This window comes from Hyla sarda, chromosome 7 (genome assembly GCF_029499605.1).
Source record: "Hyla sarda isolate aHylSar1 chromosome 7, aHylSar1.hap1, whole genome shotgun sequence".
In the NCBI taxonomy this organism is placed as follows: domain Eukaryota; kingdom Metazoa; phylum Chordata; class Amphibia; order Anura; family Hylidae; genus Hyla; species Hyla sarda.
Genome location: NC_079195.1, coordinates 229,606,047 through 229,631,559, shown reverse-complemented (window position 1 = coordinate 229,631,559; position 25,513 = coordinate 229,606,047). Strand labels below are relative to the sequence as shown.

At 39.0% G+C, this 25,513-nt stretch overlaps 1 protein-coding gene across 4 annotated transcripts in view; it reads right to left on the bottom strand.

Moving 5' to 3' along the window:
* The window catches only part of USP24 (ubiquitin specific peptidase 24), a 123,411-nt gene that overhangs the window by 29,244 nt on the left and 68,654 nt on the right, over positions 1-25,513 (bottom strand). For 3 of the 4 annotated variants that reach the window (XM_056533012.1, XM_056533008.1, XM_056533011.1), the window contains exons 27-44: positions 25,276-25,443; positions 24,208-24,293; positions 24,039-24,132; positions 23,816-23,965; positions 22,940-23,037; positions 22,732-22,827; positions 22,055-22,283; positions 21,806-21,968; positions 19,918-20,073; positions 18,950-19,020; positions 15,684-15,844; positions 15,501-15,562; positions 13,733-13,924; positions 13,523-13,640; positions 5,694-5,838; positions 5,485-5,604; positions 5,088-5,213; positions 2,016-2,114 (exon numbers count right to left, since the gene is read on the bottom strand). In XM_056533012.1, coding sequence (XP_056388987.1) covers positions 2,016-2,114; positions 5,088-5,213; positions 5,485-5,604; positions 5,694-5,838; positions 13,523-13,640; positions 13,733-13,924; positions 15,501-15,562; positions 15,684-15,844; positions 18,950-19,020; positions 19,918-20,073; positions 21,806-21,968; positions 22,055-22,283; positions 22,732-22,827; positions 22,940-23,037; positions 23,816-23,965; positions 24,039-24,132; positions 24,208-24,293; positions 25,276-25,443 — 2,334 coding nt within the window. The remainder of the gene's footprint in view (positions 1-2,015; positions 2,115-5,087; positions 5,214-5,484; positions 5,605-5,693; positions 5,839-13,522; positions 13,641-13,732; positions 13,925-15,500; positions 15,563-15,683; positions 15,845-18,949; positions 19,021-19,917; positions 20,074-21,805; positions 21,969-22,054; positions 22,284-22,731; positions 22,828-22,939; positions 23,038-23,815; positions 23,966-24,038; positions 24,133-24,207; positions 24,294-25,275; positions 25,444-25,513) is intronic. The other variant, XM_056533009.1, reaches the window with a different exon arrangement.

Sequence of the window (25,513 nt, the reverse complement as noted above, 5' to 3'; positions counted from 1 at the left end):
AAGGGTTAATAGCGCGCGGCACAGCGATCAATGCCGCGCGCTATTAGCCACGGGTCCCGGCCGTTGTTAGAGGCCGGGCCCGACCCGCTATGACGCGGGGCCACGCCGTGGCCCCGCGTTATAGATCGGGAGTGGACACATGACGTTCCAGTACGTCATGTGTCCTTAAGGGGTTAAGGACCGGAGGTTTTTCCGTTTTTGCATTTTCGTTTTTTGCTCCTTGCCTTTAAAAAATCATAACGCTTTCAAATTTACACCTAAAAATCCATATGATGGCTTATTTTTTGCGCCACCAATTCTACTTTGTAATGACGTCAGTCATTTTGCCCAAAAATCTATGGTGAAGCGGGAAAAAAAATCATTGTGCGACAAAATTGAAAAAAAAAACGCTGTTTTGTAACTTTTGGGGGCTTCCGTTTCTACGTAATACATTTTTCGGTAAAAATGACACCGGATATGTATTCTGTAGGTCCATACGATTAAAATGATACCCTACTTATATAGGTTTGATTTTGTCGGACTTCTGGAAAAAATCATAACTACATGCAGGAAAATTAATACGTTTAAAATTGTCATCTTCTGACCCCTATAACTTTTTTATTTTTCCGTGTATGGGGCGGTATGAGGGCTCATTTTTTGCGCCGTGATCTGAAGTTTTTAACGGTACCATTTTTGCATTGATAGGACTTATTGATCACTTTTTATCCATTTTTAAATGATATAAAAAGTGACCAAAAATGCACTATTTTTGACTTTGGAATTTTTTTGCGCGCACGCCATTGACCGAGCGGTTTAATTAATGATATATTTTTATAATTCGGACATTTCCGCACGCGGTGATACCACATATGTTTATTTTTATTTACACTGTGTTTTTTTTTTTATTGGAAAAGGGGGGTGATTCAAACTTTTAATAGGGGAGGAGTTAAATGATCTTTATTCACTTTTTTTTTCCACTTTTTTTGTGCAGTGTTATAGGTCCCATAGGGACCTATAACACTGCACACACTGATCATTGTTATCCCATAGGGACCTATAACACTGCACACACTGATCTTCTATGTTGATCACTGGTTTCTCATAAGAAACCAGTGATCAACGATTCTGCCGGATGACTGCTCATGCCTGGATCTCAGGCACTGAGCAGTCATTCGGCGATCGGACAGCAAGGAGGCAGGAAGGGGCCCTCCCGCTGTCCTGTCAGCTGTTCGGGATGCCGCGATTAGCCGCGGCTATCCCGAACAGCCCGACTGAGCTAGCCGGGAACTTTCACTTTCATTTTTAGCCGCGCGGCTCAGCTTTGAGCGCGCGGCTAAAGGGTTAATAGCGCGCGGCGCCGCGATCGGCGCTGCGCGCTATTAGAGGCGGGTCCCGGCTTCACTATGACGCCGGGCCCGCCATGATATGACGCGGGGTTACTGTGTAACCCCGCGTTATATCAGAAGAGCAGGACCAAGGACGTACCGGTACGTCCTTGGTCCTTAAGGGGTTAAGAGTACCGGTCGCCAAAATAAACTTTTAATATATTGTTCATTAAGTAATTATAAGACACTTTGCTATTTACCTGCTGTTAAAATTCTAAACCTTTATAGGTTTTTAATGTGATTGAAAAAAAAACGGCCACTAGGTGGCTCTGTTCTGTTCCCTGCAGCAAGTCAAACAGTTCGTTTGGTCTCCTCCCTACCTGGCAGGAGACCAAACTCAGGAAGTGCGTGCGGGGCATGGCGAGGCACAGCTCTTACAGGCTTCAGTGACGTCATTCCTTCTGGGGAACGCCCACTTTCTTCTACCAGGAGCTCACACAATGTGAACAAGGGGAAAGATTTTTAAAACTAAGAAACATTTTTTAAGGGCAGGAGGGGTGTTAGGAATAGTTAGGGAATATAATCTGAGTTAGTTTAGAAAATAAAGTTTATGACAGGTAACTCTTTAAATGGCTCACAAATTCACATTGTGATCAACATGGGGTGAAGCCACTGATATGCGGTTATGTGGCGTTTATGGGAACAAAGTACCTTTAGATATTCATCCATCTGATCTATGAGGCTTGTGAAGAATTCATAGGCATCCTGCTGCTCTCGGACGTACAACTCTTTGTTCCACATCTTGAAGATCTAAAGATTGTGAACAGCAGATTAAATGGGCACGGTCAGATACAAAAACTTTTGATAAGTTGAAAAGCAGGTATAACCGATAGGTTTTGCAATTGCTTTCATTAGAAAATTTTCTGTATTTCATATTGAAAAAGTCAGTCAAACAACTGCCCACCCCCCCCCTGCCTGCTTTAACACATACCAGTCCTGCTGTGTCCATGAGTCATCACCTATGTCATGGACACACTTCCTTGATTGACAGCTGTGAGTGCAGGGAAAACTCCTCCCACTGTCATCTTGTATCCCGCTACTGTCAGTGAGGACATGCTGGGAGTTGTAGTTTTGCTAATGCTAGGGGAGATGTGAGCAGACAGCACACTGAGGGAGGGGGGTGGAGACCTGCACAGTGAGGCCACGCCCCCTCCCTTTGAGAGGAATTCAGACTAGTGAGCTAAATTACAAGTGTAATAAAAAAAATTAATTAAAGGTGCTAGACACATAAAAATATCATCACGTAAAACTGTGGTGATTTAAAGGGAATCAGTCATCACTTGAGGCGGTCCTCAGTGGCTTCCCCACTCCTCGTCAGTCTTGATTTATTAATCTCTATAAGGCTCGGTTCACACCACGTTTTTGCAATACAGTTCCCATATAAGGTTTTTGGTGAAAAACGGATTCCTCAAAACCTGACTAAGGCTGCATTCACACCTCGTTTTTTCCATATGGGTCCCGTACCCCAGCCGGATCAGCCCGTAAATCCATTTACTTTAATGAGCTGACCGGAGTCAAATGGTGACTCCGGTCGGCTCAGTTTTGACCCGTATCCGGTTTCCCAACTACGGTTTTAGGTCCGGTCACAATACCGGACACGGGTCAAAACTGAGCCAACCGGAGTCACCGTTTGACTCCGGTCGGCTCATTAAAGTAAATGGATTTACAGGCTGATCCGGCTTGGGAGCGCCCGGTTTTCCCCTCCCCCACCCGGATCCGGCACCCGTATGTAAAAAACGAGGTGTGAATGCAGCCTAAACTGTATCAAGAGGTGTGTACAAATTATAATATGTCCGTGTGCATCTGTTTTTTTAAGAAAAAAAACGTATACATTTTTAACTTTTCATTCCATTATGAATAAAGTTTCACTTGTGTGACTGAAATTCCAAGAAAAAACTTTGCAAAGTCAAAAAATGGATGGTGAAAACCGGACGGAACCGTACGCACATATGGTTCTGTTCAGTTCCCATTGACTCCCATGTTAAAAAAAATGTATACGTTTCAATACAGTTTTTCTCCCGGACCAAAAACTAGGCTACAGTTTTGGGTACGGGAAAAAAACTGAAAACCGTACAGGGTGCAAAACGGACACAACCGGATGCATCTTTTGGCGTACGGTTTTCAATGGAGAGTCAATGCATTCAGTTTTCAATACGGTTCCGTACGGTTTTCAAATTGAAAACGTAACCGGGAACTGTATTGCAAAAATGTGGTATGAACCCGGCCTAACACAATGTTTCCCAAACAGGATGCCTTCAGCTGTTGCAAAACCTCAACTCCCAGCAACACAACTGTTGCAAAAGATCTAAACCAGTTTGTTTTTTTGTTGAAAGTTGCACCAAGTCTTTTGTCCCCTGATGAACTCTAGCATTTCAGGGATGAAACGAGTTGGGATTTGTATTCTGATGATACGCAGCGTATTTTACAGTTACGTGTGACCCTACCCAAAAGTAGTAACATTTGTTGCTCTCAAGTTGATTTCATCAGTTACATCTCATATGGATGCGCTGACCAATCTTTTCTTTGTATCATCTCATATGGATGCGCTGACCAATCTTTGCTGTGTATCATCTCATATGGATGCGCTGACCAATCTTTGCTGTGTATCATCTCATATGGATGCGCTGACCAATCTTTGTATCATCTCATATGGATGCGCTGACCAATCTTTGCTTATTATCATCTCATATGGATGCGCTGACCAATCTTTGTATCATCTCATATGGATGCGCTGACCAATCTTTGTATCATCTCATATGGATGCGCTGACCAATCTTTGTATCATCTCATATGGATGCGCTGACCAATCTTTGCTTTGTATCATCTCATATGGATGTGCTGACCAATCTTTGTATCATCTCATATGGATGCGCTGACCAATCTTTGTATCATCTCATATGGATGCGCTGACCAATCTTTGTATCATTTCATATGGATGCGCTGACCAATCTTTTCTTTGTATCATCTCATATGGATGCGCTGACCAATCTTTGCTTATTATCATCTCATATGGATGCGCTGACCAATCTTTGTATCATCTCATATGGATGCCCTGACCAATCTTTGTATCATTTCATATGGATGCGCTGACCAATCTTTTCTTTGTATCATCTCATATGGATGCGCTGACCAATCTTTGCTTTGTATCATCTCATATGGATGCGCTGACCAATCTTTGCTTTGTATCATCTCATATGGATGCGCTGACCAATCTTCGCTTATTATCATCTCTTATGGATGCGCTGACCAATTTTTGTATCATCTCATATGGATGCGCTGACCAATCTTTGTATCATCTCATATGGATGCGCTGACCAATCTTTGCTTTGTATCATCTCATATGGATGCGCTGCCCAATCTTTGCTTATTATCATTTCATATGGATGCGCTGACCAATCTTTGTATCATCTCATATGGATGCGCTGACCAATCTTTGTATCATCTCATATGGATGCGCTGACCAATCATTGTATCATCTCATATGGATGTGCTGACCAATCTTTGTATCATCTCATATGGATGCGCTGATCAATCTTTGTATCATCTCATATGGATGCGCTGACCAATCTTTGTATCATCTCATATGGATGCGCTGACCAATCTTTGTATCATCTCATATGGATGCGCTGACCAATCTTTGTATCATCTCATATGGATGCGCTGACCAATCTTTGTATCATCTCATATAGACACCATATATCTACAGTGGTATTTAGAAATCACCTTCCAGAAGTTCTCCGGCACATAGTACTGCAGTTTACTTTCCATCAGGTGGCCAAACAGAGACTGGACCTGGTAGAAGACGCTGTCGTCTGGATTATCAGTTTCATCCTCCATGGAGAGTAGGGCCTGGAATAGAGAACCAGGACGACTTGTGTTACAATAAAAAAATTGAGGAATTAATGTACCATCATTTCTTTCTGAGACTATTAACCCTTTATGTGATGTATGTTGCAAGTTCAACAAGGGAACTATTAAGTATCAAGTGTCCACCAGTCAGTCCCGATAAATGTAACATTATTTACAAAATAATGTAACTAATTCTATCTGCACCAACTACTATATTGGGTTTCAGAGAAGCAAAACCTGATATAATGCAGATTTTAAGTGATTACCGGACCTCAGGGAGACCTGGCTGCATATACAGCTGCTGAAAGACGGCGTTCATGTAACAGGTGGCTCCTCCGTTCTTAAGACCCACGAACCCTGAGTTGGACCGGCTGTCAACCGGAGGAAGAAACTGCAACATTAAGAGAAAGGAAATCAGATGAGACTTTTATTTATGTCACTGACGGGCAATGTGAGCGATCAGAACCACATGTAACTCACATCGAACTCCTTGGAGAGAGCGTGGTCAGGCTGATGGTGCATAGACAGCAGCTCATTGGTGATGAGTTGTAGATTGGCCAGAGAACTTTCTGCCAGCATCACCAGAACCTCATAGGCTGCAAGACGACTGCTCACCGAGCTGCACCTGGAGCGACCAGAGGGGCAGTATTATAGTAGTTTTATTCTTGTATATAGGAGCAGTATTATAGTAGTTATATTCTTGTATATAGGAAGCAGTATTATAGTAGTTATATTCTTGTATATAGGAGCAGTATTATAGTAGTTATATACATGTATATAGGAGCAGTATTATAGTAGTTATATTCTTGTATATAGCAGTAGTATTATAGTAGTTATATTCTTGTATATAGGAGCAGTAGTATAGTAGTTATATTCTTGTATATAGGAGTAGTATTATAGTAGTTATGTTCTTTAATATAGGAGCAGTATTATAGTAGTTATATTCTTGTATATAGGAGCAGTATTATAGTAGTTATATTCTTGTATATAGGAGCAGTATTATAGTAGATATATTCTTGTATATAGGAGCAGTATTATAGTAGTTATATTCTTGTATATAGGAGCAGTATTATAGTAGTTATATTCTTGTATATAGGAGCAGTATTATAGTAGTTATATTCTTGTATATAGGAGCAGTATTATAGTAGTTATATTCTTGTATATAGGAGCAGTATTATAGTAGTTATATTCTTGTATATAGGAGACAGTATTATAGTAGTTATATTCTTGTATATAGGAGCAGTATTATAGTAGTTATATTCTTGTATATAGGAGGCAGTATTATAGTAGTTATATTCTTGTAGATAGGAGCAGTATTATAGTAGTTATATTCTTGTATATAGGAGCAGTACTATAGTAGTTATATTCTTGTATATAGGAGCAGTATTATAGTAGTTATATTCTTTTATATAGGAGGCAGTATTATAGTAGTTTTATTCTTGTATATAGGAGCAATATTATAGTTGTTATATTCTTGTATATAGGAGCAGTATTATAGTAGTTATATTCTTTTATATAGGAGGCAGTATTATAGTAGTTTTATTCTTGTATATAGGAGCAGTATTATGGTAGTTATATTCTTGTATATAGGAGCAGTATTATGGTAGTTATATTCTTGTATATAGGAGCAGTATTATAGTAGTTATATTCTTGTATATAGGAGCAGTATTATAGTAGTTATATTCTTGTATATAGGGGCAGTATTATAGTAGTTATATTCTTGTATATAGGATCAGTATTATAGTAGTTATATTCTTGTATATAGGATCAGTATTATAGTAGTTATATTCTTGTATATAGGGGCAGTATTATAGTAGTTATATTCTTGTATATAGGATCAGTATTATAGTAGTTATATTCTTGTATATAGGAGTAGTATTATAGTAGTTATATTCTTGTATATAGGGGCAGTATTATAGTAGTTATATTCTTGTATATAGGAGCAGTATTATAGTAGTTATATTCTTGTATATAGGAGGCAGAATTATAGTAGTTATATTCTTGTATATAGGAGGCAGTATTATAGTAGTTATATTCTTGTATATAGGAGGCAGTATTATAGCAGTTATATTCTTGTATATAGGAGCAGTATTATAGTAGTTATATTCTTGTATATAGGAGCAGTATTATAGTAGTTATATTCTTGTATATAGGAGCAGTATTATAGTAGTTATATTCTTGTATACAGGAGCAGTATTATAGTAGTTATATTCTTGTATACAGGAGCAGTATTATAGTAGATATATTCTTGTATATAGGAGCAGTATTATAGTAGTTATATTCTTGTATATAGGAGCAGTATTATAGTAGTTATATTCTTGTATATAGGAGCAGTATTATAGTAGTTATATTCTTGTATATAGTGGGCAGTATTATAGTAGTTATATTCTTGTATATAGGAGCAGTATTATAGTAGTTATATTCTTGTATATAGGAGTAGTATTATAGTAGTTATATTCTTGTATATAGGAGCAGTATTATAGTAGTTATATTCTTGTATATAGGAGCAGTATTATAGTAGTTATATTCTTGTATATAGGAGACAGTATTATAGTAGTTATATTCTTGTATATAGGAGCAGTATTATAGTAGTTATATTCTTGTATATAGGAGGCAGTATTATAGTAGTTATATTCTTGTAGATAGGAGCAGTATTATAGTAGTTATATTCTTGTATATAGGAGCAATATTATAGTCTTTATATTCTTGTATATAGGAGCAGTATTATAGTAGTTATATTCTTTTATATAGGAGGCAGTATTATAGTAGTTATATTCTTTTATATAGGAGGCAGTATTATAGTAGTTTTATTCTTGTATATAGGAGCAGTATTATAGTAGTTATATTCTTGTATATAGGAGCAGTATTATAGAAGTTATATTCTTGTATATAGGAGCAGTATTATAGTAGTTATATTCTTGTATATAGGAGCAGTATTATAGTAGTTATATTCTTGTATATAGGAGCAGTATTATAGTAGTTATATTCTTGTATATAGGATCAGTATTATAGTAGTTATATTCTTGTATATAGGGGCAGTATTATAGTAGTTATATTCTTGTATATAGGATCAGTATTATAGTAGTTATATTCTTGTATATAGGAGTAGTATTATAGTAGTTATATTCTTGTATATAGGGGCAGTATTATAGTAGTTATATTCTTGTATATAGGAGGCAGTATTATAGTAGTTATATTCTTGTATATAGGAGCAGTATTATAGTAGTTATATTCTTGTATATAGGAGGCAGTATTATAGTAGTTATATTCTTGTATATAGGAGCAGTATTATAGTAGTTATATTCTTGTATATAGGAGGCAGAATTATAGTAGTTATATTCTTGTATATAGGAGGCAGTATTATAGTAGTTATATTCTTGTATATAGGAGGCAGTATTATAGTAGTTATATTCTTGTATATAGGAGCAGTATTATAGTAGTTATATTCTTGTATATAGGAGCAGTATTATAGTAGTTATATTCTTGTATATAGGAGCAGTATTATAGTAGTTATATTCTTGTATATAGGAGCAGTATTATAGTAGTTATATTCTTGTATATAGGAGCAATATTATAGTCTTTATATTCTTGTATATAGGAGCAGTATTATAGTAGTTATATTCTTTTATATAGGAGGCAGTATTATAGTAGTTTTATTCTTGTATATAGGAGCAGTATTATAGTAGTTATATTCTTGTATATAGGAGCAGTATTATAGTAGTTATATTCTTGTATATAGGAGCAGTATTATAGTAGTTATATTCTTGTATATAGGAGCAGTATTATAGTAGTTATATTCTTGTATATAGGGGCAGTATTATAGTAGTTATATTCTTGTATATAGGATCAGTATTATAGTAGTTATATTCTTGTATATAGGAGTAGTATTATAGTAGTTATATTCTTGTATATAGGGGCAGTATTATAGTAGTTATATTCTTGTATATAGGAGCAGTATTATAGTAGTTATATTCTTGTATATAGGAGGCAGAATTATAGTAGTTATATTCTTGTATATAGGAGGCAGTATTATAGTAGTTATATTCTTGTATATAGGAGCAGTATTATAGTAGTTATATTCTTGTATACAGGAGCAGTATTATAGTAGTTATATTCTTGTATACAGGAGCAGTATTATAGTAGTTATATTCTTGTATATAGGAGCAGTATTATAGTAGTTATATTCTTGTATATAGTGGGCAGTATTATAGTAGTTATATTCTTGTATATAGGAGCAGTATTATAGTAGTTATATTCTTGTATATAGGAGGCAGTATTATAGTAGTTATATTCCTGTATATAGGAGGCAGTATTATAGTAGTTATATTCTTGTATATAGGAGCAGTATTATAGTAGTTATATTCTTGTATATAGGTGCAGTATTATAGTAGTTATATTCTTGTATATAGGGGCAGTATTATAGTAGATATATTCTTGTATATAGTAGTAGTATTATAGTAGTTATATTCTTGTATATAGGAGCAGTATTATAGTAGTTATATTCTTGTATATAGGAGACAGTATTATAGTAGTTATATTCTTGTATATAGGAGCAGTATTATAGTAGTTATATTCTTGTATATAGGAGGCAGTATTATAGTAGTTATATTCTTGTAGATAGGAGCAGTATTATAGTAGTTATATTCTTGTATATAGGAGCAGTATTATAGTAGTTATATTCTTGTATATAGGAGCAGTATTATAGTAGTTATATTCTTTTATATAGGAGGCAGTATTATAGTAGTTTTATTCTTGTATATAGGAGCAATATTATAGTTGTTATATTCTTGTATATAGGAGCAGTATTATAGTAGTTATATTCTTTTATATAGGAGGCAGTATTATAGTAGTTTTATTCTTGTATATAGGAGCAGTATTATAGTAGTTATATTCTTGTATATAGGAGCAGTATTATAGTAGTTATATTCTTGTATATAGGAGCAGTATTATAGTAGTTATATTCTTGTATATAGGAGCAGTATTATAGTAGTTATATTCTTGTATATAGGGGCAGTATTATAGTAGTTATATTCTTGTATATAGGATCAGTATTATAGTAGTTATATTCTTGTATATAGGGGCAGTATTATAGTAGTTATATTCTTGTATATAGGATCAGTATTATAGTAGTTATATTCTTGTATATAGGAGTAGTATTATAGTAGTTATATTCTTGTATATAGGGGCAGTATTATAGTAGTTATATTCTTGTATATAGGAGCAGTATTATAGTAGTTATATTCTTGTATATAGGAGGCAGAATTATAGTAGTTATATTCTTGTATATAGGAGGCAGTATTATAGTAGTTATATTCTTGTATATAGGAGGCAGTATTATAGTAGTTATATTCTTGTATATAGGAGCAGTATTATAGTAGTTATATTCTTGTATATAGGAGCAGTATTATAGTAGTTATATTCTTGTATATAGGAGCAGTATTATAGTAGTTATATTCTTGTATACAGGAGCAGTATTATAGTAGTTATATTCTTGTATACAGGAGCAGTATTATAGTAGATATATTCTTGTATATAGGAGCAGTATTATAGTAGTTATATTCTTGTATATAGGAGCAGTATTATAGTAGTTATATTCTTGTATATAGGAGCAGTATTATAGTAGTTATATTCTTGTATATAGTGGGCAGTATTATAGTAGTTATATTCTTGTATATAGGAGCAGTATTATAGTAGTTATATTCTTGTATATAGGAGCAGTATTATAGTAGTTATATTCTTGTATATAGGAGGCAGTATTATAGTAGTTATATTCCTGTATATAGGAGGCAGTATTATAGTAGTTATATTCTTGTATATAGGAGCAGTATTATAGTAGTTATATTCTTGTATATAGGAGCAGTATTATAGTAGTTATATTCTTGTATATAGGAGTAGTATTATAGTAGTTATATTCTTGTATATAGGAGCAGTATTATAGTAGTTATATTCTTGTATATAGGAGCAGTATTATAGTAGTTATATTCTTGTATATAGGAGACAGTATTATAGTAGTTATATTCTTGTATATAGGAGCAGTATTATAGTAGTTATATTCTTGTATATAGGAGGCAGTATTATAGTAGTTATATTCTTGTAGATAGGAGCAGTATTATAGTATTTATATTCTTGTATATAGGAGCAATATTATAGTCTATATTCTTGTATATAGGAGCAGTATTATAGTAGTTATATTCTTTTATATAGGAGGCAGTATTATAGTAGTTATATTCTTTTATATAGGAGGCAGTATTATAGTAGTTTTATTCTTGTATATAGGAGCAGTATTATAGTAGTTATATTCTTGTATATAGGAGCAGTATTATAGTAGTTATATTCTTGTATATAGGAGCAGTATTATAGTAGTTATATTCTTGTATATAGGAGCAGTATTATAGTAGTTATATTATTGTATATAGGATCAGTATTATAGTAGTTATATTCTTGTATATAGGGGCAGTATTATAGTAGTTATATTCTTGTATATAGGATCAGTATTATAGTAGTTATATTCTTGTATATAGGAGTAGTATTATAGTAGTTATATTCTTGTATATAGGGGCAGTATTATAGTAGTTATATTCTTGTATATAGGAGCAGTATTATAGTAGTTATATTCTTGTATATAGGAGGCAGAATTATAGTAGTTATATTCTTGTATATAGGAGGCAGTATTATAGTAGTTATATTCTTGTATATAGGAGGCAGTATTATAGTAGTTATATTCTTGTATATAGGAGCAGTATTATAGTAGTTATATTCTTGTATATAGGAGCAGTATTATAGTAGTTATATTCTTGTATATAGGAGCAGTATTATAGTAGTTATATTCTTGTATATAGGAGCAGTATTATAGTAGTTATATTCTTGTATACAGGAGCAGTATTATAGTAGATATATTCTTGTATATAGGAGCAGTATTATAGTAGTTATATTCTTGTATATAGGAGCAGTATTATAGTAGTTATATTCTTGTATATAGGAGCAATATTATAGTCTTTATATTCTTGTATATAGGAGCAGTATTATAGTAGTTATATTCTTTTATATAGGAGGCAGTATTATAGTAGTTTTATTCTTGTATATAGGAGCAGTATTATAGTAGTTATATTCTTGTATATAGGAGCAGTATTATAGTAGTTATATTCTTGTATATAGGAGGCAGAATTATAGTAGTTATATTCTTGTATATAGGAGCAGTATTATAGTAGTTATATTCTTGTATATAGGATCAGTATTATAGTAGTTATATTCTTGTATATAGGGGCAGTATTATAGTAGTTATATTCTTGTATATAGGATCAGTATTATAGTAGTTATATTCTTGTATATAGGAGTAGTATTATAGTAGTTATATTCTTGTATATAGGGGCAGTATTATAGTAGTTATATTCTTGTATATAGGAGCAGTATTATAGTAGTTATATTCTTGTATATAGGAGGCAGAATTATAGTAGTTATATTCTTGTATATAGGAGGCAGTATTATAGTAGTTATATTCTTGTATATAGGAGCAGTATTATAGTAGTTATATTCTTGTATACAGGAGCAGTATTATAGTAGTTATATTCTTGTATACAGGAGCAGTATTATAGTAGTTATATTCTTTTATATAGGAGCAGTATTATAGTAGTTATATTCTTGTATATAGTGGGCAGTATTATAGTAGTTATATTCTTGTATATAGGAGCAGTATTATAGTAGTTATATTCTTGTATATAGGAGGCAGTATTATAGTAGTTATATTCCTGTATATAGGAGGCAGTATTATAGTAGTTATATTCTTGTATATAGGAGCAGTATTATAGTAGTTATATTCTTGTATATATGAGCAGTATTATAGTAGTTATATTCTTGTATATAGGTGCAGTATTATAGTAGTTATATTCTTGTATATAGGGGCAGTATTATAGTAGATATATTCTTGTATATAGTAGTAGTATTATAGTAGTTATATTCTTGTATATAGGAGCAGTATTATAGTAGTTATATTCTTGTATATAGGAGCAGTATTATAGTAGTTATATTCTTGTATATAGGAGCAGTATTATAGTAGTTATATTCTTATATATAGGAGCAGTATTATAGTAGTTATATTCTTGTATATAGGAGCAGTATTATAGTAGTTATATTCTTGTACATAGGAGCAGTATTATAGTAGTTATATTCTTGTATATAGGAGCAGTATTATAGTAGTTATATTCTTGTACATAGGAGCAGTATTATAGTAGTTATATTCTTGTACATAGGAGCAGTATTATAGTAGTTATATTCTTGTATATAGGAGCAGTATTATACAGAGGAAATCTCACTTGGGGTGGAAGTCTTGCTGGCTCAATGCTCCACTTCCCGCTGGAGAGTTGCTATTTAATATGATTCTTGAGGCACGGAACAGGAAATCATCCAGCAGCTGTTTAATAAGGTTAGGACCTGTATAACAAACACAGAAACATCCATGATTCAAAAGCTGCGGCATATATGACAATTCTTTGTGATGACGGTAACTTTATTTACGCACTCACCAAGGATTTCCTTTTCGCCCCCACACAGTGAGAGCAGCGTCTTGATGAGCCTGAGGTGACCGGCCAGCCACACGTTGTCCACCTCGCTGGTCTCACACTCTGCCATCCGGTTTGGCTCAAAGTTATCCAACCACATGATCTCGTCTTCCAACATGGTGGCAGGACTGATGCTTAGCTGCTCCATCTCAGAGGCTGAGAGAAATAAATAACACGCTCAGGATTGGGCATTCGGATAGAATCCATAAATTAATAGTTTATTATGTCCCCCATACATTTACTAAATACTAGTCCAAAACTTAAAGGGGTACTCTGCCCCTAGACATCTTATCCCCTATACAAAGGATAGAAGGTAAGATGTCTGATCACGGGCGTCCGGCCACTGGGGACTGCCGCCGTCTCAGCTGCGGCACTGCAGACATCCGATGCACGGAGCAAACTTTGCTCAGTGCCAGATGACTGTCGATGCGGGGCGGAGGCTTGTGACGTCACAGGCATGCCCGCTCCTGACGTCACGGCCACGCCCCCTCAATGCAAGCCTATGGGAGGGGGCGTGACATCCGTCACGCCCCCTCCCATAGACTTGCATTGAGAGGGCGTGGCCGTGACCCCATGAGCAGGGCGTGCGCGTGACGTAACGAGCCTCAGGTGCTGCAATCAACGCTCTAAACAAATGCCGGGTGCTGCAGGGAGATTGCAGGGACCCCTGCAATCAGACATCTTATCCCATATCAAACCCCCCATGTCTAGGGGTTTAAGTGTGGGAGCCTTGTATCTCCTGAAGATCCTCACCTCTAAGGCCTTATCACACAGTTATTTCCGGGCGTAATGTCCGCCTGGAAAATACAGGCGGACATTATGCACATTTGAAAGTTCTGGTGGGTGCTAGCACCCCTCGGAATTGCGCAGTCTCGTAGATGGCAATGCATTTCTGAGTGGACTCTGCATGACGCCGGAATCGGTATTTCAGCCATGTGCGCTGATATAAATTGGACTCTGCTGCAGCGGAATTTCTGAGCGGAATAATCACACAGAATTCTGCTCTGCGGAATTTGGAAGGAATTTCTGTGAGCGACTTCTTTTTTTGCCGCCTCGTGTCAGCCTCCTAATGGCAGAAGCATAATACCCATGGTCTCTGTGTCCTCCAATAAGGCGACCGAGAAACACAGAATCACCCCGAAATTCAAAGCCTCATTAACTTCAATGGGATTCTGCCGTGGAATTAAGCAAAATTAAAGACGTGTCTTATATTTTTTGGTGGAATGCAGAATTTCGGCGGAAGAAATTTCGAAGTGTAAATGGGACAGCGGAATCCCATTGAAAATTATGGGGGAGATTTATCAAAAACCTGTCCGGAGGAAAAGTTGCCTACTTGCCCACAGCAACCAATCAGATCCCTTCTTATATTTTTCACAAGTTATCTGCAAAATGAAAGAAATGATCTGATTGGTTGCTATGGGCAACTATTTCCTCTGTAAAGAAACTTTTCCTCTGTACAGGTTTAGATAAATCTTACCCTATGTGGTGTAAATTTAGGCAGAATTTTTCCGCGAAATTCTGCGCTTAAATTCGATCATGTGAACATAGCCCAAGTGTGTTACTGTCTAACCCGTATCGGGCAGGAAATATATACCTATGCTTGAGGTTCCTCCAATGACACGAAAGACTAATTCTGCTCCTACATTTTCTCCACCATGAATCAATAATTCAGTAAACGTAATATAACTTTAATCCAAGAATGAATATAAGATGTCAAATCAATGTAACCTACTTGTCAGGTCATCGAGGAGCTGACACCTTAGATCGAAATACTCCGTGCACTGGGCCAACAACCTGAAACGCAGAAAAAAAGCCAAGAAAGCCATAAGCAACAAAAACGGGTAGTACATGTGACCACAATAAAGCGGCAAAGCATATAATAGGAACATAATTCTATAATGTCCGTATAGCCAACCTCTGATTGATGCCTCTCATGATGCTAGTTGGTGACCAGAGCGGCAGCTGTGCAGACAGGATGACGTTCAACAGGAACAGGTTGGGTTTCTGGACCTCAGGGTATGCGGAGGTGTCCGTCTGACTCAGGGTGTACAGCTGGTCACAGGCAACACGTCTGATCTGCGGAGATGCAATTAATTACAGATTATTTACAAAAGCAGTGGTTTCCAAACTGTGTGCCTCCAGCTGTTGCAAAATTACAACTTTTAGCATGCCCGGACAGTCAAAGGTGAATGTTTCCCAAACAGGGTTCCTCTCGCTGTTGCAAAACTACAACTCCCAGCATGCCCGGACAGTCAAAAGCCAATGTTTCCCAACCAAAGTGCTTCCCGCTGTTGCAAAACTACAACTCCCAGCATGCGCTGACAATGAAAAGCCAATGTTTCCCAACCAGGGTTCCTCTCCCTGTTGCAAAACAAACTCCCAGCATGTCCTGCAGTCAATGGCTAATGTTTCCCAACCAGGGTGCCTCCTGCTGTTGCAAAACTACAACTCCCAGCATGCCCGGACAGTCAAAAGCCAATGTTTCCCAACCAGGGTGCTTCTCGCTGTTGCAAAACTACAACTCCCAGCATGCCCGGACAGTCAAAAGCCAATGTTTCCCAACCAGTGTGCTTCCCGCTGTTACAAAACTACAACTCCCAGCATGCCCGGACAGTCAAAAGCCAATGTTTCCCAACCAGGGTGCCTCCCGATGTTGCAAAACTACAACTCCCAGCATGCCCGGACAGCCTTTGGCTGTCCGGGCATGCTGGGAATTGTAGTTTTCCAACAGCTGGAGACACACTGTTTGGAAAACACTGACATGAGGTATGAGATCCAGAGCAGACGGCACTGACATCAGCATCACCCGTACTAACCTATTGGTATAGGCTCGTGGTGCGGATGATACAGATGATAGTGACACTTACCAATCTCCAACGTGCGCCTCCGTTCCGGCAACATTCTTCTTTTTCTTGATAAGCTAATGAGGAACCTGGTGCATAGGGAGCATTCCCAAGCTCTCCGTGCACAGTAACATCCATCTTTAATCTTCATAGGAAGTGCTTCCTCCCATGCCCTAAGCCTCCTATGCTGCAGAATTGAGCGTCACTCTGCAGCTTCACCTCTTTCCTACACCCCTTTAACCTCATTCCGGCTGTGCACGTGGAGGACATGGGTGTTGCTGCAGAGTAGAGCTCCATTCTGCAGCATAGGAAAGGAAGCACTTTCTATGAGGATTAAAGATGAACGTTACTGTGTATGGGGGGTTGTGAACGCCCTATGTGCACCAAGCTCCTCATTAACATATATAAAAAAAAAAAAAAAAAATGGCCAAAGCGGGGGCACGGATTGGGGATCGGTCAGTATCCCTTTCATCAGTAGCACCCGCACTAGAGGCCTATATCAATAGTTTAGTGTGGATGACAGATTGCTCTCAGATACTGCAACCAATGGCGACCTCAGTAAGTGGTTAGAGAAAGGGAGCTTAATACAGTGACCCCCCCCCCCCCCCCCAACCTACGATGGCCCCGACATACGATCATTTCAGCATATCAGAGGCCATCGCATGGTGAAGGCAACATCAACATACGATGCTTTTGTATGTCGGGGCCATCGCATAAACGGCTATCCGGCAGCGCAGACTGCTTCAGCTGCCACCGGATAGCCGTTTAAGGTGCGCCGTGTGGTCCAGTGATGGTCACTCACCTGTCCTTGACGTTACGGACCGTCCTCTTTGGACTCCACTGCATCAGCGTCACGTCGCCGCGCACGCCGTCCCATCATCCAAAAGAAGTGGCGTGCGCAGCGACGTCATGACGGCAATGAAGAGTGACAATCCCGGCCAGCAGAGACGGTCCGGAGCGGTGGGGTCACCCCGGGGACGCGGCGACAGCGATGGAGGGCGACATCCAGGGCAGCGGTGACGGTCCGGAGCGGCGGGGACAGCCGAGTATAACTTCCTATACTTTTCATTGCACGGATCCATCAACATACGATGGTTTCAACAAACTATGGTTCATTTGGAACGAATTACCATCGTATGTTGAGGGACCACTGCATGTAACCACATCAGCACCCCGAGACACAATCGCGGGTGGCCGATGAGTTTATATAGCAGCCAAGGGTTAGGCCCCCCCTATAATGTGTGTATGCCATCATATAGGAATAAGTTAGAAATAGGTGCAGCTTAAAGGGGTATTCCAGGATATAACGTTTTTATTTTATATCAACTGGCTCCAGAAAGTTAAACAGATTTGTAAATGACTTCTATTAAAAAAAATCTTAATCCTTCCAATAATTATCAGCTGCTGAAGTTGAGTTATTCTTTTCTGTCTGGCAACAGAGCTCTCTGCTGACATCTCTGCTTGTCTTGGGAACTACACAGGGTAGAAGAGGTTTGCTATGGGGATTTGCTTCTAAACTGGGCGTTTCCCGAGACAGGTGTCATCAGAGAGCACTTAGACAGAAAAGAACAGCTCAACTTCAGCAGCTCATAAGTACTGAAAGGATTAAAACTTTTTAATAAAAGTAATTTACAAATCTGTTTAACTTTCTGGAGCAAGTTGATATATAAAAAGTTTTTTCCTGGATAACCCCTTTTAATGCTGCAAGAATCAGGGTATCAGCCTATTTCCATCTCTCTCAGTCATATTATTCCCTTGGTTGCCCACACACAGGGACTACTTCCCAATACGTAAACTTCTACCTTATATCAAAGTAGTATATATGTACACGCCATACACACTAACTTATGGAGTTCATGGAGGAGTGGGAGCGACGACTGGACACAAACGTACCCATAAAGCACACGGAGTTAAGAACGGCCTACTAACATGCACGTTAATTACTAAAACTGATATATTGGATAAATACAAAACTGAAAAGTGGATATCCAAAGACAACTGCACCGCTACTATATTTGACCGCCTTTACATATGAAACTTCTACTCAAATTCTTCATGGATCCCATATCCCGATATGTATTTTAAAATACATTAATGTTATGTTTATTCCTTTTGTTTTCTGTACGGTTGTATGATTTTCGCTAATAGTAATGACACAAATATATAGGATTGTTTGAAAAATTCAATAAAAATTATTGAAATGCATATAGGAATAAGATATTGCAATACAAAGTATAGCGGTGCATTATATCGACAATCCAATAACAGCAGATTAGCAGCAGCATTGTTAAAGGGTTAAAGGAGAAGTAATGTGGGAACAATGGTCAATGTCATTTACCTCTGCGCTGGGAGATCCCAGGAGAATATCGATCGTGAAGTCGGTGACTGAAGGCAGATTGTAGAAGGATCCTGCAACAAATACAAAATTAAGAATAAACAACAAACATGGACATCTGCTTCAGCCGACACTGTGCAGTTTTAACCCCTTAAGGACTCAGCGTTTTTCCTCTTTCGTTTTTTCCTCATCACCTTTTAAAAATCATAACTCTTTCAAAAAATCATAACTAACATACAGGAAACAATCATAACATGCAGGAAAATTTATAATTTTAAAATTGTCCTCTTCTGACCCCTGTAACTTTTTAACTTTTCGGCATATGGGGCGGTATGAGGGCTCATTTTTTGCGCCGTGATCTGAGGTTCTTATCAGTACCATTTTTGATTGCTTTTTATTCATTTTTTTGATGGTATAAAAAGTGATAAAAAATACGGTATTTTGGACTTTGGATATTTTTTTGCACGTACGCCATTGACCATGCGGTTTAATTAACGATATATTTTTATAGTTCAGACATTTACGCATGCAGCAATACCATATATGTTTATTTTTATTTATACAATGATCTTTATTGACTCAACTTTTTTTTCCCCACTTTTTTTTTTGCAATGTTATAGCTCCCATAGTGGACTATAACATTAAATCAAAACACTGATCACTGACATTGCATTGCAATGCATTGATCAGTGTTATTGGAGGTTGATTGCTCAAGCCTGGATTTCAGGCTAGGAGCAGTCAATCGCCGATCGGACGCGCAGGAGGCAGGTAAGACACCCTTCTGTTATGTCCTAGCTGATCCGGACATCACAATTTTACCGCGATGGTCCCGATCATCGCGACTGAGCTGCTGGGAAGCTTTCACTTTAGACGTGGCCGTTGGCTGTCCGTGCATGCTGGGAGATGTAGTTTTGTAACAGCTGGAGGGCCACAGTTTGGACACCACTGGTATAAAGGCAATGACAGCATACCCAACTGCTGGCTGCGGAGCTGAAGACACGTGACCAGCAGAGACAAGGCCTCTCCAGCAATAATGGCATCTTTGGTGGACACGGACTGCTGGCGGACACAGATCCAGGCGTGTAGGGATGTGGCTTCTCCTTCACTTCCGGAGCTGCAGTTACTTCCTGCAAACAGAACCATAGTATTTACATCCATACAACCTCTATATCCATATACATATGTAACACAGGATATAACTCAGGATCAGTACAGGATAAGTAATGTAATGTATGTACACAATGACCTCACCAGCAGAATAGTGAGTGCAGCTCTGGAGTATAATACAGGATATAACTCAGGATCAGTACAGGATAAGTAATGTAATGTATGTACACAGTGACCCCACCATCAGAATAGTGAGTGCAGCTCTGGAGTATAATACAGGATATAAATCAGGATCAGTACAGGATAAGTAATGTAATGTATGTACACAGTGATCTCACCAGCAGAATAGTGAGTACAGCTCTGGAGTATAATACAGGATATAAATCAGGATCAGTACAGGATAAGTAATGTAATGTATGTACACAGTGACCTCACCAGCAGAATAGTGAGTACTGCTCTGGAGTATAATACAGGATATAACTCAGGATCAGTACAGGATAAGTAATGTATGTATACAGTGATCTCACCAGCAGAATAGAGAGTACAGCTCTGGAGTATAATACAGGAAATAACTCAGGATCAGTATAGGATAAGTAATGTAATGTATGTACACAGTGACCTCACCAGCAGAATAGTGAGTACTGCTCTGGAGTATAATACAGGATATAACTCAGGATCAGTACAGGATAAGTAATGTAATGTATGTACACAGTGACCTCACCAGCAGAATAGGGAGTGCAGCTCTGGAGTATAATACGGGATATAACTCAGGATCAGTACAGGATAAGTAATGTAATGTATATACACAGTGACCTCACCAGCAGAATAGTGAGTGCAGCTCTGGAGTATAATACAGGATATAACTCAGGATCAGTACAGGATAAGTAATGTAATGTATGTACACAGTGACCTCAACAGCAGAATAGTGAGTGCAGCTCTGGAGTATAATACAGGATATAACTAAGGATCAGTACAGGATAAGTAATGTAATGTATGTACACAGTGACCTCACCAGCAGAATAGTGAGTACAGCTCTGGGGTATAATACAGGATATAACTCAGGATCAGTGCAGGATAAGTAATGTAATGTATGTACACAGTGACCTCACCAGCAGAATAGTGAGTACAGCTCTGGAGTATAATACAGGATATAACTCAGGATCAGTACAGGATAAGTAATGTAATGTATGTACACAGGGACCTCACCAGCAGAATAGTGAGTACAGCTCTGGAGTATAATACAGGATATAACTCAGGATCAGTACAGGATAAGTAATGTAATGTATGTACACAGGGACCTCACCAGCAGAATAGTGAGTGCAGCTCTGGAGTATAATACAGGATATAACTCAGGATCAGTACAGGATAAGTAATGTAATGTATGTACACAGTGACCTCACCAGCAGAATAGTGAGTACAGCTCTGGAGTATAATACAGGATATAACTCAGGATGAGTACAAGATAAGTAATGAAATGTATGTACACAGTGACCTCACCAGCAGAATAGTGAGTGCAGCTCTGGGGTATAATACAGGATATAACTCAGGATCAGTACAGGATAAGTAATGTAATGTATGTACACAGTGACCACACCAGCAGAATAGTGAGTACAGCTCTGGAGTATAATACAGGATATAACTCAGGATCAGTACAGGATAAGTAATGTAATGTATGTACATAGTGACCTCACCAGCAGAATAGTGAGTGCAGCTGTGGAGAAGAATACAGATTATATATGAACATCCTCCCACCTGAGCTGCTCAGTCGGCCCCGTAGCCCGGCAGGAAACAGAGTATTGTTACTTTCTTTGATAGGTTGGTTGCTGCCGACAAGGTCCAATCTCCCGGCAGCTGCAGCCCAAGACAGCCGCATGAAACAAGCCACAGTGAGCGTGAAATCATTGACCTCCATGGTCTGAAGATATAAAGGAGAAGAAAACATATACTTAGTAAGGAATGACACAAATCTGCCCCCGTGACACATCCCAAAAATCAAGTCACCTGAATAGCAACTCGAGCAGCAGGAATGATCTCCTCCACTCTGATGGATGATCGGTCGGACACAGACAGCTGCCGATAGGAGGATTTTTCTGGTGTTCCGCAAAGGGACATCTGTCGACTAGACTGTCTGCTTGCGTTCCGGAAGGGCCTTGATGACAGCCCCTCTACACCGTCCTTTGCCAGGTCTTCATCTAAGGTGGCTGGCATCGTCTGTCCAACCAGCAAAAACCTGAGTGAGAAACCATTCACATCACAAAACAGGAGGAGTCTAGATCATTGGTTACCAGTCCATAAACCAGTGTTTACAAACCAGTGTGCCTCCAGCTGTTGCAAAACTACAACTCCCAGCATGCCCGGACAGCCTAAGGTCAGTGTTCCCCAACCAGTGTGCCTCCAGCTGTTGCAAAACTGCAACTCCCAGCATGCCCGGACAGCCTTAGGACAGTGTTCCCCAACCGTTGTGCCACCAGCTGTTGCAAGACTACAACTCCCACCTAGCCCGGACAGCCTTAAGTCAGTGTTCTCCTACCAGTGTGCCTCCAGCTGTTGCAAAACTACAACTCCCAGAATGCCCGGACAGCCTAAGGCTGTCCGGGCATGCTGGGAGTTGTAGTTTTGCAACAGCTGGAGGCACACTGGTTTGGAAACACTGCCATAAGCAACGGTAATGTACAAACCTGGCGAGCTGCAGACAAATGGAGTAGACACCTTGTCGCGTCTCATAATCCACTTCAGAAGGGATTGAATCTCTCTGCATGACATTTACTACCAGACTGCGAGGAAGAAAAATACTGTGAGAAACTGATAAAACACAGAGATTTTATTTAGATTTATACTGTAAAAGCCGCCTCAATGTCCGATATGTCATAATCCGGTAACACTGACCTTAAGCCGCCAGCTTTCAGGAAGTTTTCACAGAAGGACTTGGCGCAGTTTCTCGCCATCTCATCGTCAGCCGTTGGCATCAATTTGGAGCTGAGAACCTGTAAGAGTAAGAAAAGTAGTGACAAGCTGAGCCATGGAAAATGTATGATCCGAAAAGTCACCGCCTTGTGTACGCAGCAGGGAGAGGCATCGCAGGATCATTATATTTAACTAGGAATATTCTTCTATAATCTTTCTCGTTTATGTATAATTAAAGATAAAACTTAATATTGTAAGATAATATATTATTAAAGCTTGTCGTCACCTCTGAACACCAAAAATATACATAAAAAATTACATCCTGTACTGATCCTGAGTTATATCCTGTATTATACTCCAGAGCTGTACTCACTATTCTGCTGGTGAGATCACTGTGTACATACATTACATTACTTATCCTGTACTGATCCTGAGTTATATCCTGTATTATACTCCAGAGCTGTACTCGCTATTCTGCTGGTGAGGTCACTGTGTACATTACATTACTTATCCTGTACTGATCCTGAGTTATATCCTGTATTATACTCCAGATCTGTACTCACTATTCTGCTGGTGAGGTCACTGTGTATATACATTACATTACTGATCCTGTACTGATCCTGAGTTATATCCTGTATTATACTCCAGAGCTGTACTCACTATTCTGCTGGTGAGGTCACTGTGTACATACATTACATTACTTATCCTGTACTGACCCTGAGTTATATCCTGTATTATACTCCAGAGCTGTACTCACTATTCTGCTGGTGGGGTCACTGTGTACATACATTACATTACTGATCCTGTACTGATCCTGAGTTATATCCCGTATCATCCTGGGTAATGTAATGTGAATACCTCTAGATTGTAGAGCACACGGAAGGTGGACATGCCGGGGGCAGACGATCTGAAGAGGCTTTCTAGGATGGAGCTGGCGCTGGGCTGGTGATGATGTTTAGACGACAGAGATGGGGATTTTGAGGGCTGCGATTCTGACAGAAGCGTCTTCTAAGAGGAATAAGAACAATCATTATGTGGGATCACAATGAGTATATGATGGGTGAATATGACCGTCATTTACCTTCCTGCCCAGAGAGTCGAGCTGATCCAAAGCCTCCTGCACCGCCGGGTCTGTAGGGATCAGCAGCAGAAGTTTCCGTACTCGCAGGGTTATTCTGTAGAGACGACATTAGTCTGAGCACCCAGTATTAACAAGCCCAATATGGAACCCCAATGTATAAGGAACTTACCTGGGCTCCTCTAGGTTTGCTAGTTGATAGAGCATATCAAAGACATTGCACACTAACGCCATCACCACTCCCGGAAGGGACTTTTCCTGATAAGGAGAAAGGTTATATTGGTTCATAGCAGTGGTCTTAAACTGTGGCCCTCCAGATGTGGCAAAACTACAACTCCCAGCATACCCGGACAGCCTTAGGCCAGTGTTTTTTGCAACAAGTGTGCCTGCAGCTGTTGCTAAACTACAACTCCCAGCATACCCGGAAAGCCTTAGGCCAGTGTTTCCCAACCAGTGTGCCTCCAGCTGTTGTAAAACTACAACCCAGCATCCCTGGACAGCCTTAGGCCAGTGTTTTTTGCAACAAGTGTGCCTGCAGCTGTTGCTAAACTACAAATCACAGCATACCCGGACAGCCGTTGGCCAGTGTTTTCCAACCAGTGTGCCTCCAGCTGTTGAAAAACTACAACCAGCATGCCTGGACAGCCGTTGGCCAGTGTTTTTCAAACAGTGTGCCTCCAGATATTGCAAAACTACAACTCCCAGCATACCCGGACAGCCGTTGGCCAGTGTTTTCCAACCAGTGTACATCCAGCTGTTGCAAAACCACAACTCCCAGCATACCCGGACAGCTGTTGGCCAGTGTTTTCCAACCAGTGGGCCTCCAGCTGTTGCAAAACTACAACTCCCAGCATACCCGGACAGCCTTTGGCCAGTGTTTTCCAACCAGTGTGCCTCCAGCTATTGCAAAACTACAACTCCAAGCATGCCCAGACAGCCGATGGCCAGTGTTTTCCAAACAGTGTGCCACCAGATGCTGCAAAACTACAACTCCCAGCATGCCTGGATATTCTTCAGCCAGTGTTTCCCAACCAAGGGCCCTCCAGCTGTTTGCAACATCTGGAGGGCCACTGTTTGAGACCACTGGTTCATAGGGACTCAAATAAGGACAATCTTATATTCTATAATGGCCGTATCCCAATATAGTGCAGCCAGTATGCATTAGTAAGTGAAACAACATCACAGGTCCTTCCGGACGATTCTGGACTCTTACTGGGATCAGGGATTCAGCCGTACATACCTGTTCCATTGCATAAGAAGAGTTGAAGCCTGCGCCGCTGCTGCTGGAGGCGGAGGTTTCGGCGGAGCTGGCGGATGGGGTACCACTTCCCGTCGTCTTCACGGTGAGTGACTGGTCCTCCGAGAACCCCAACTGATGGAGAAGCTTCTGGTCTTTATTCACTGTCAACTACAGCAGAGCAGATGCTACGTTACTGAAGACATAAAAGGCAAGCGGCCATTCTTTAGCTGGTTTATAA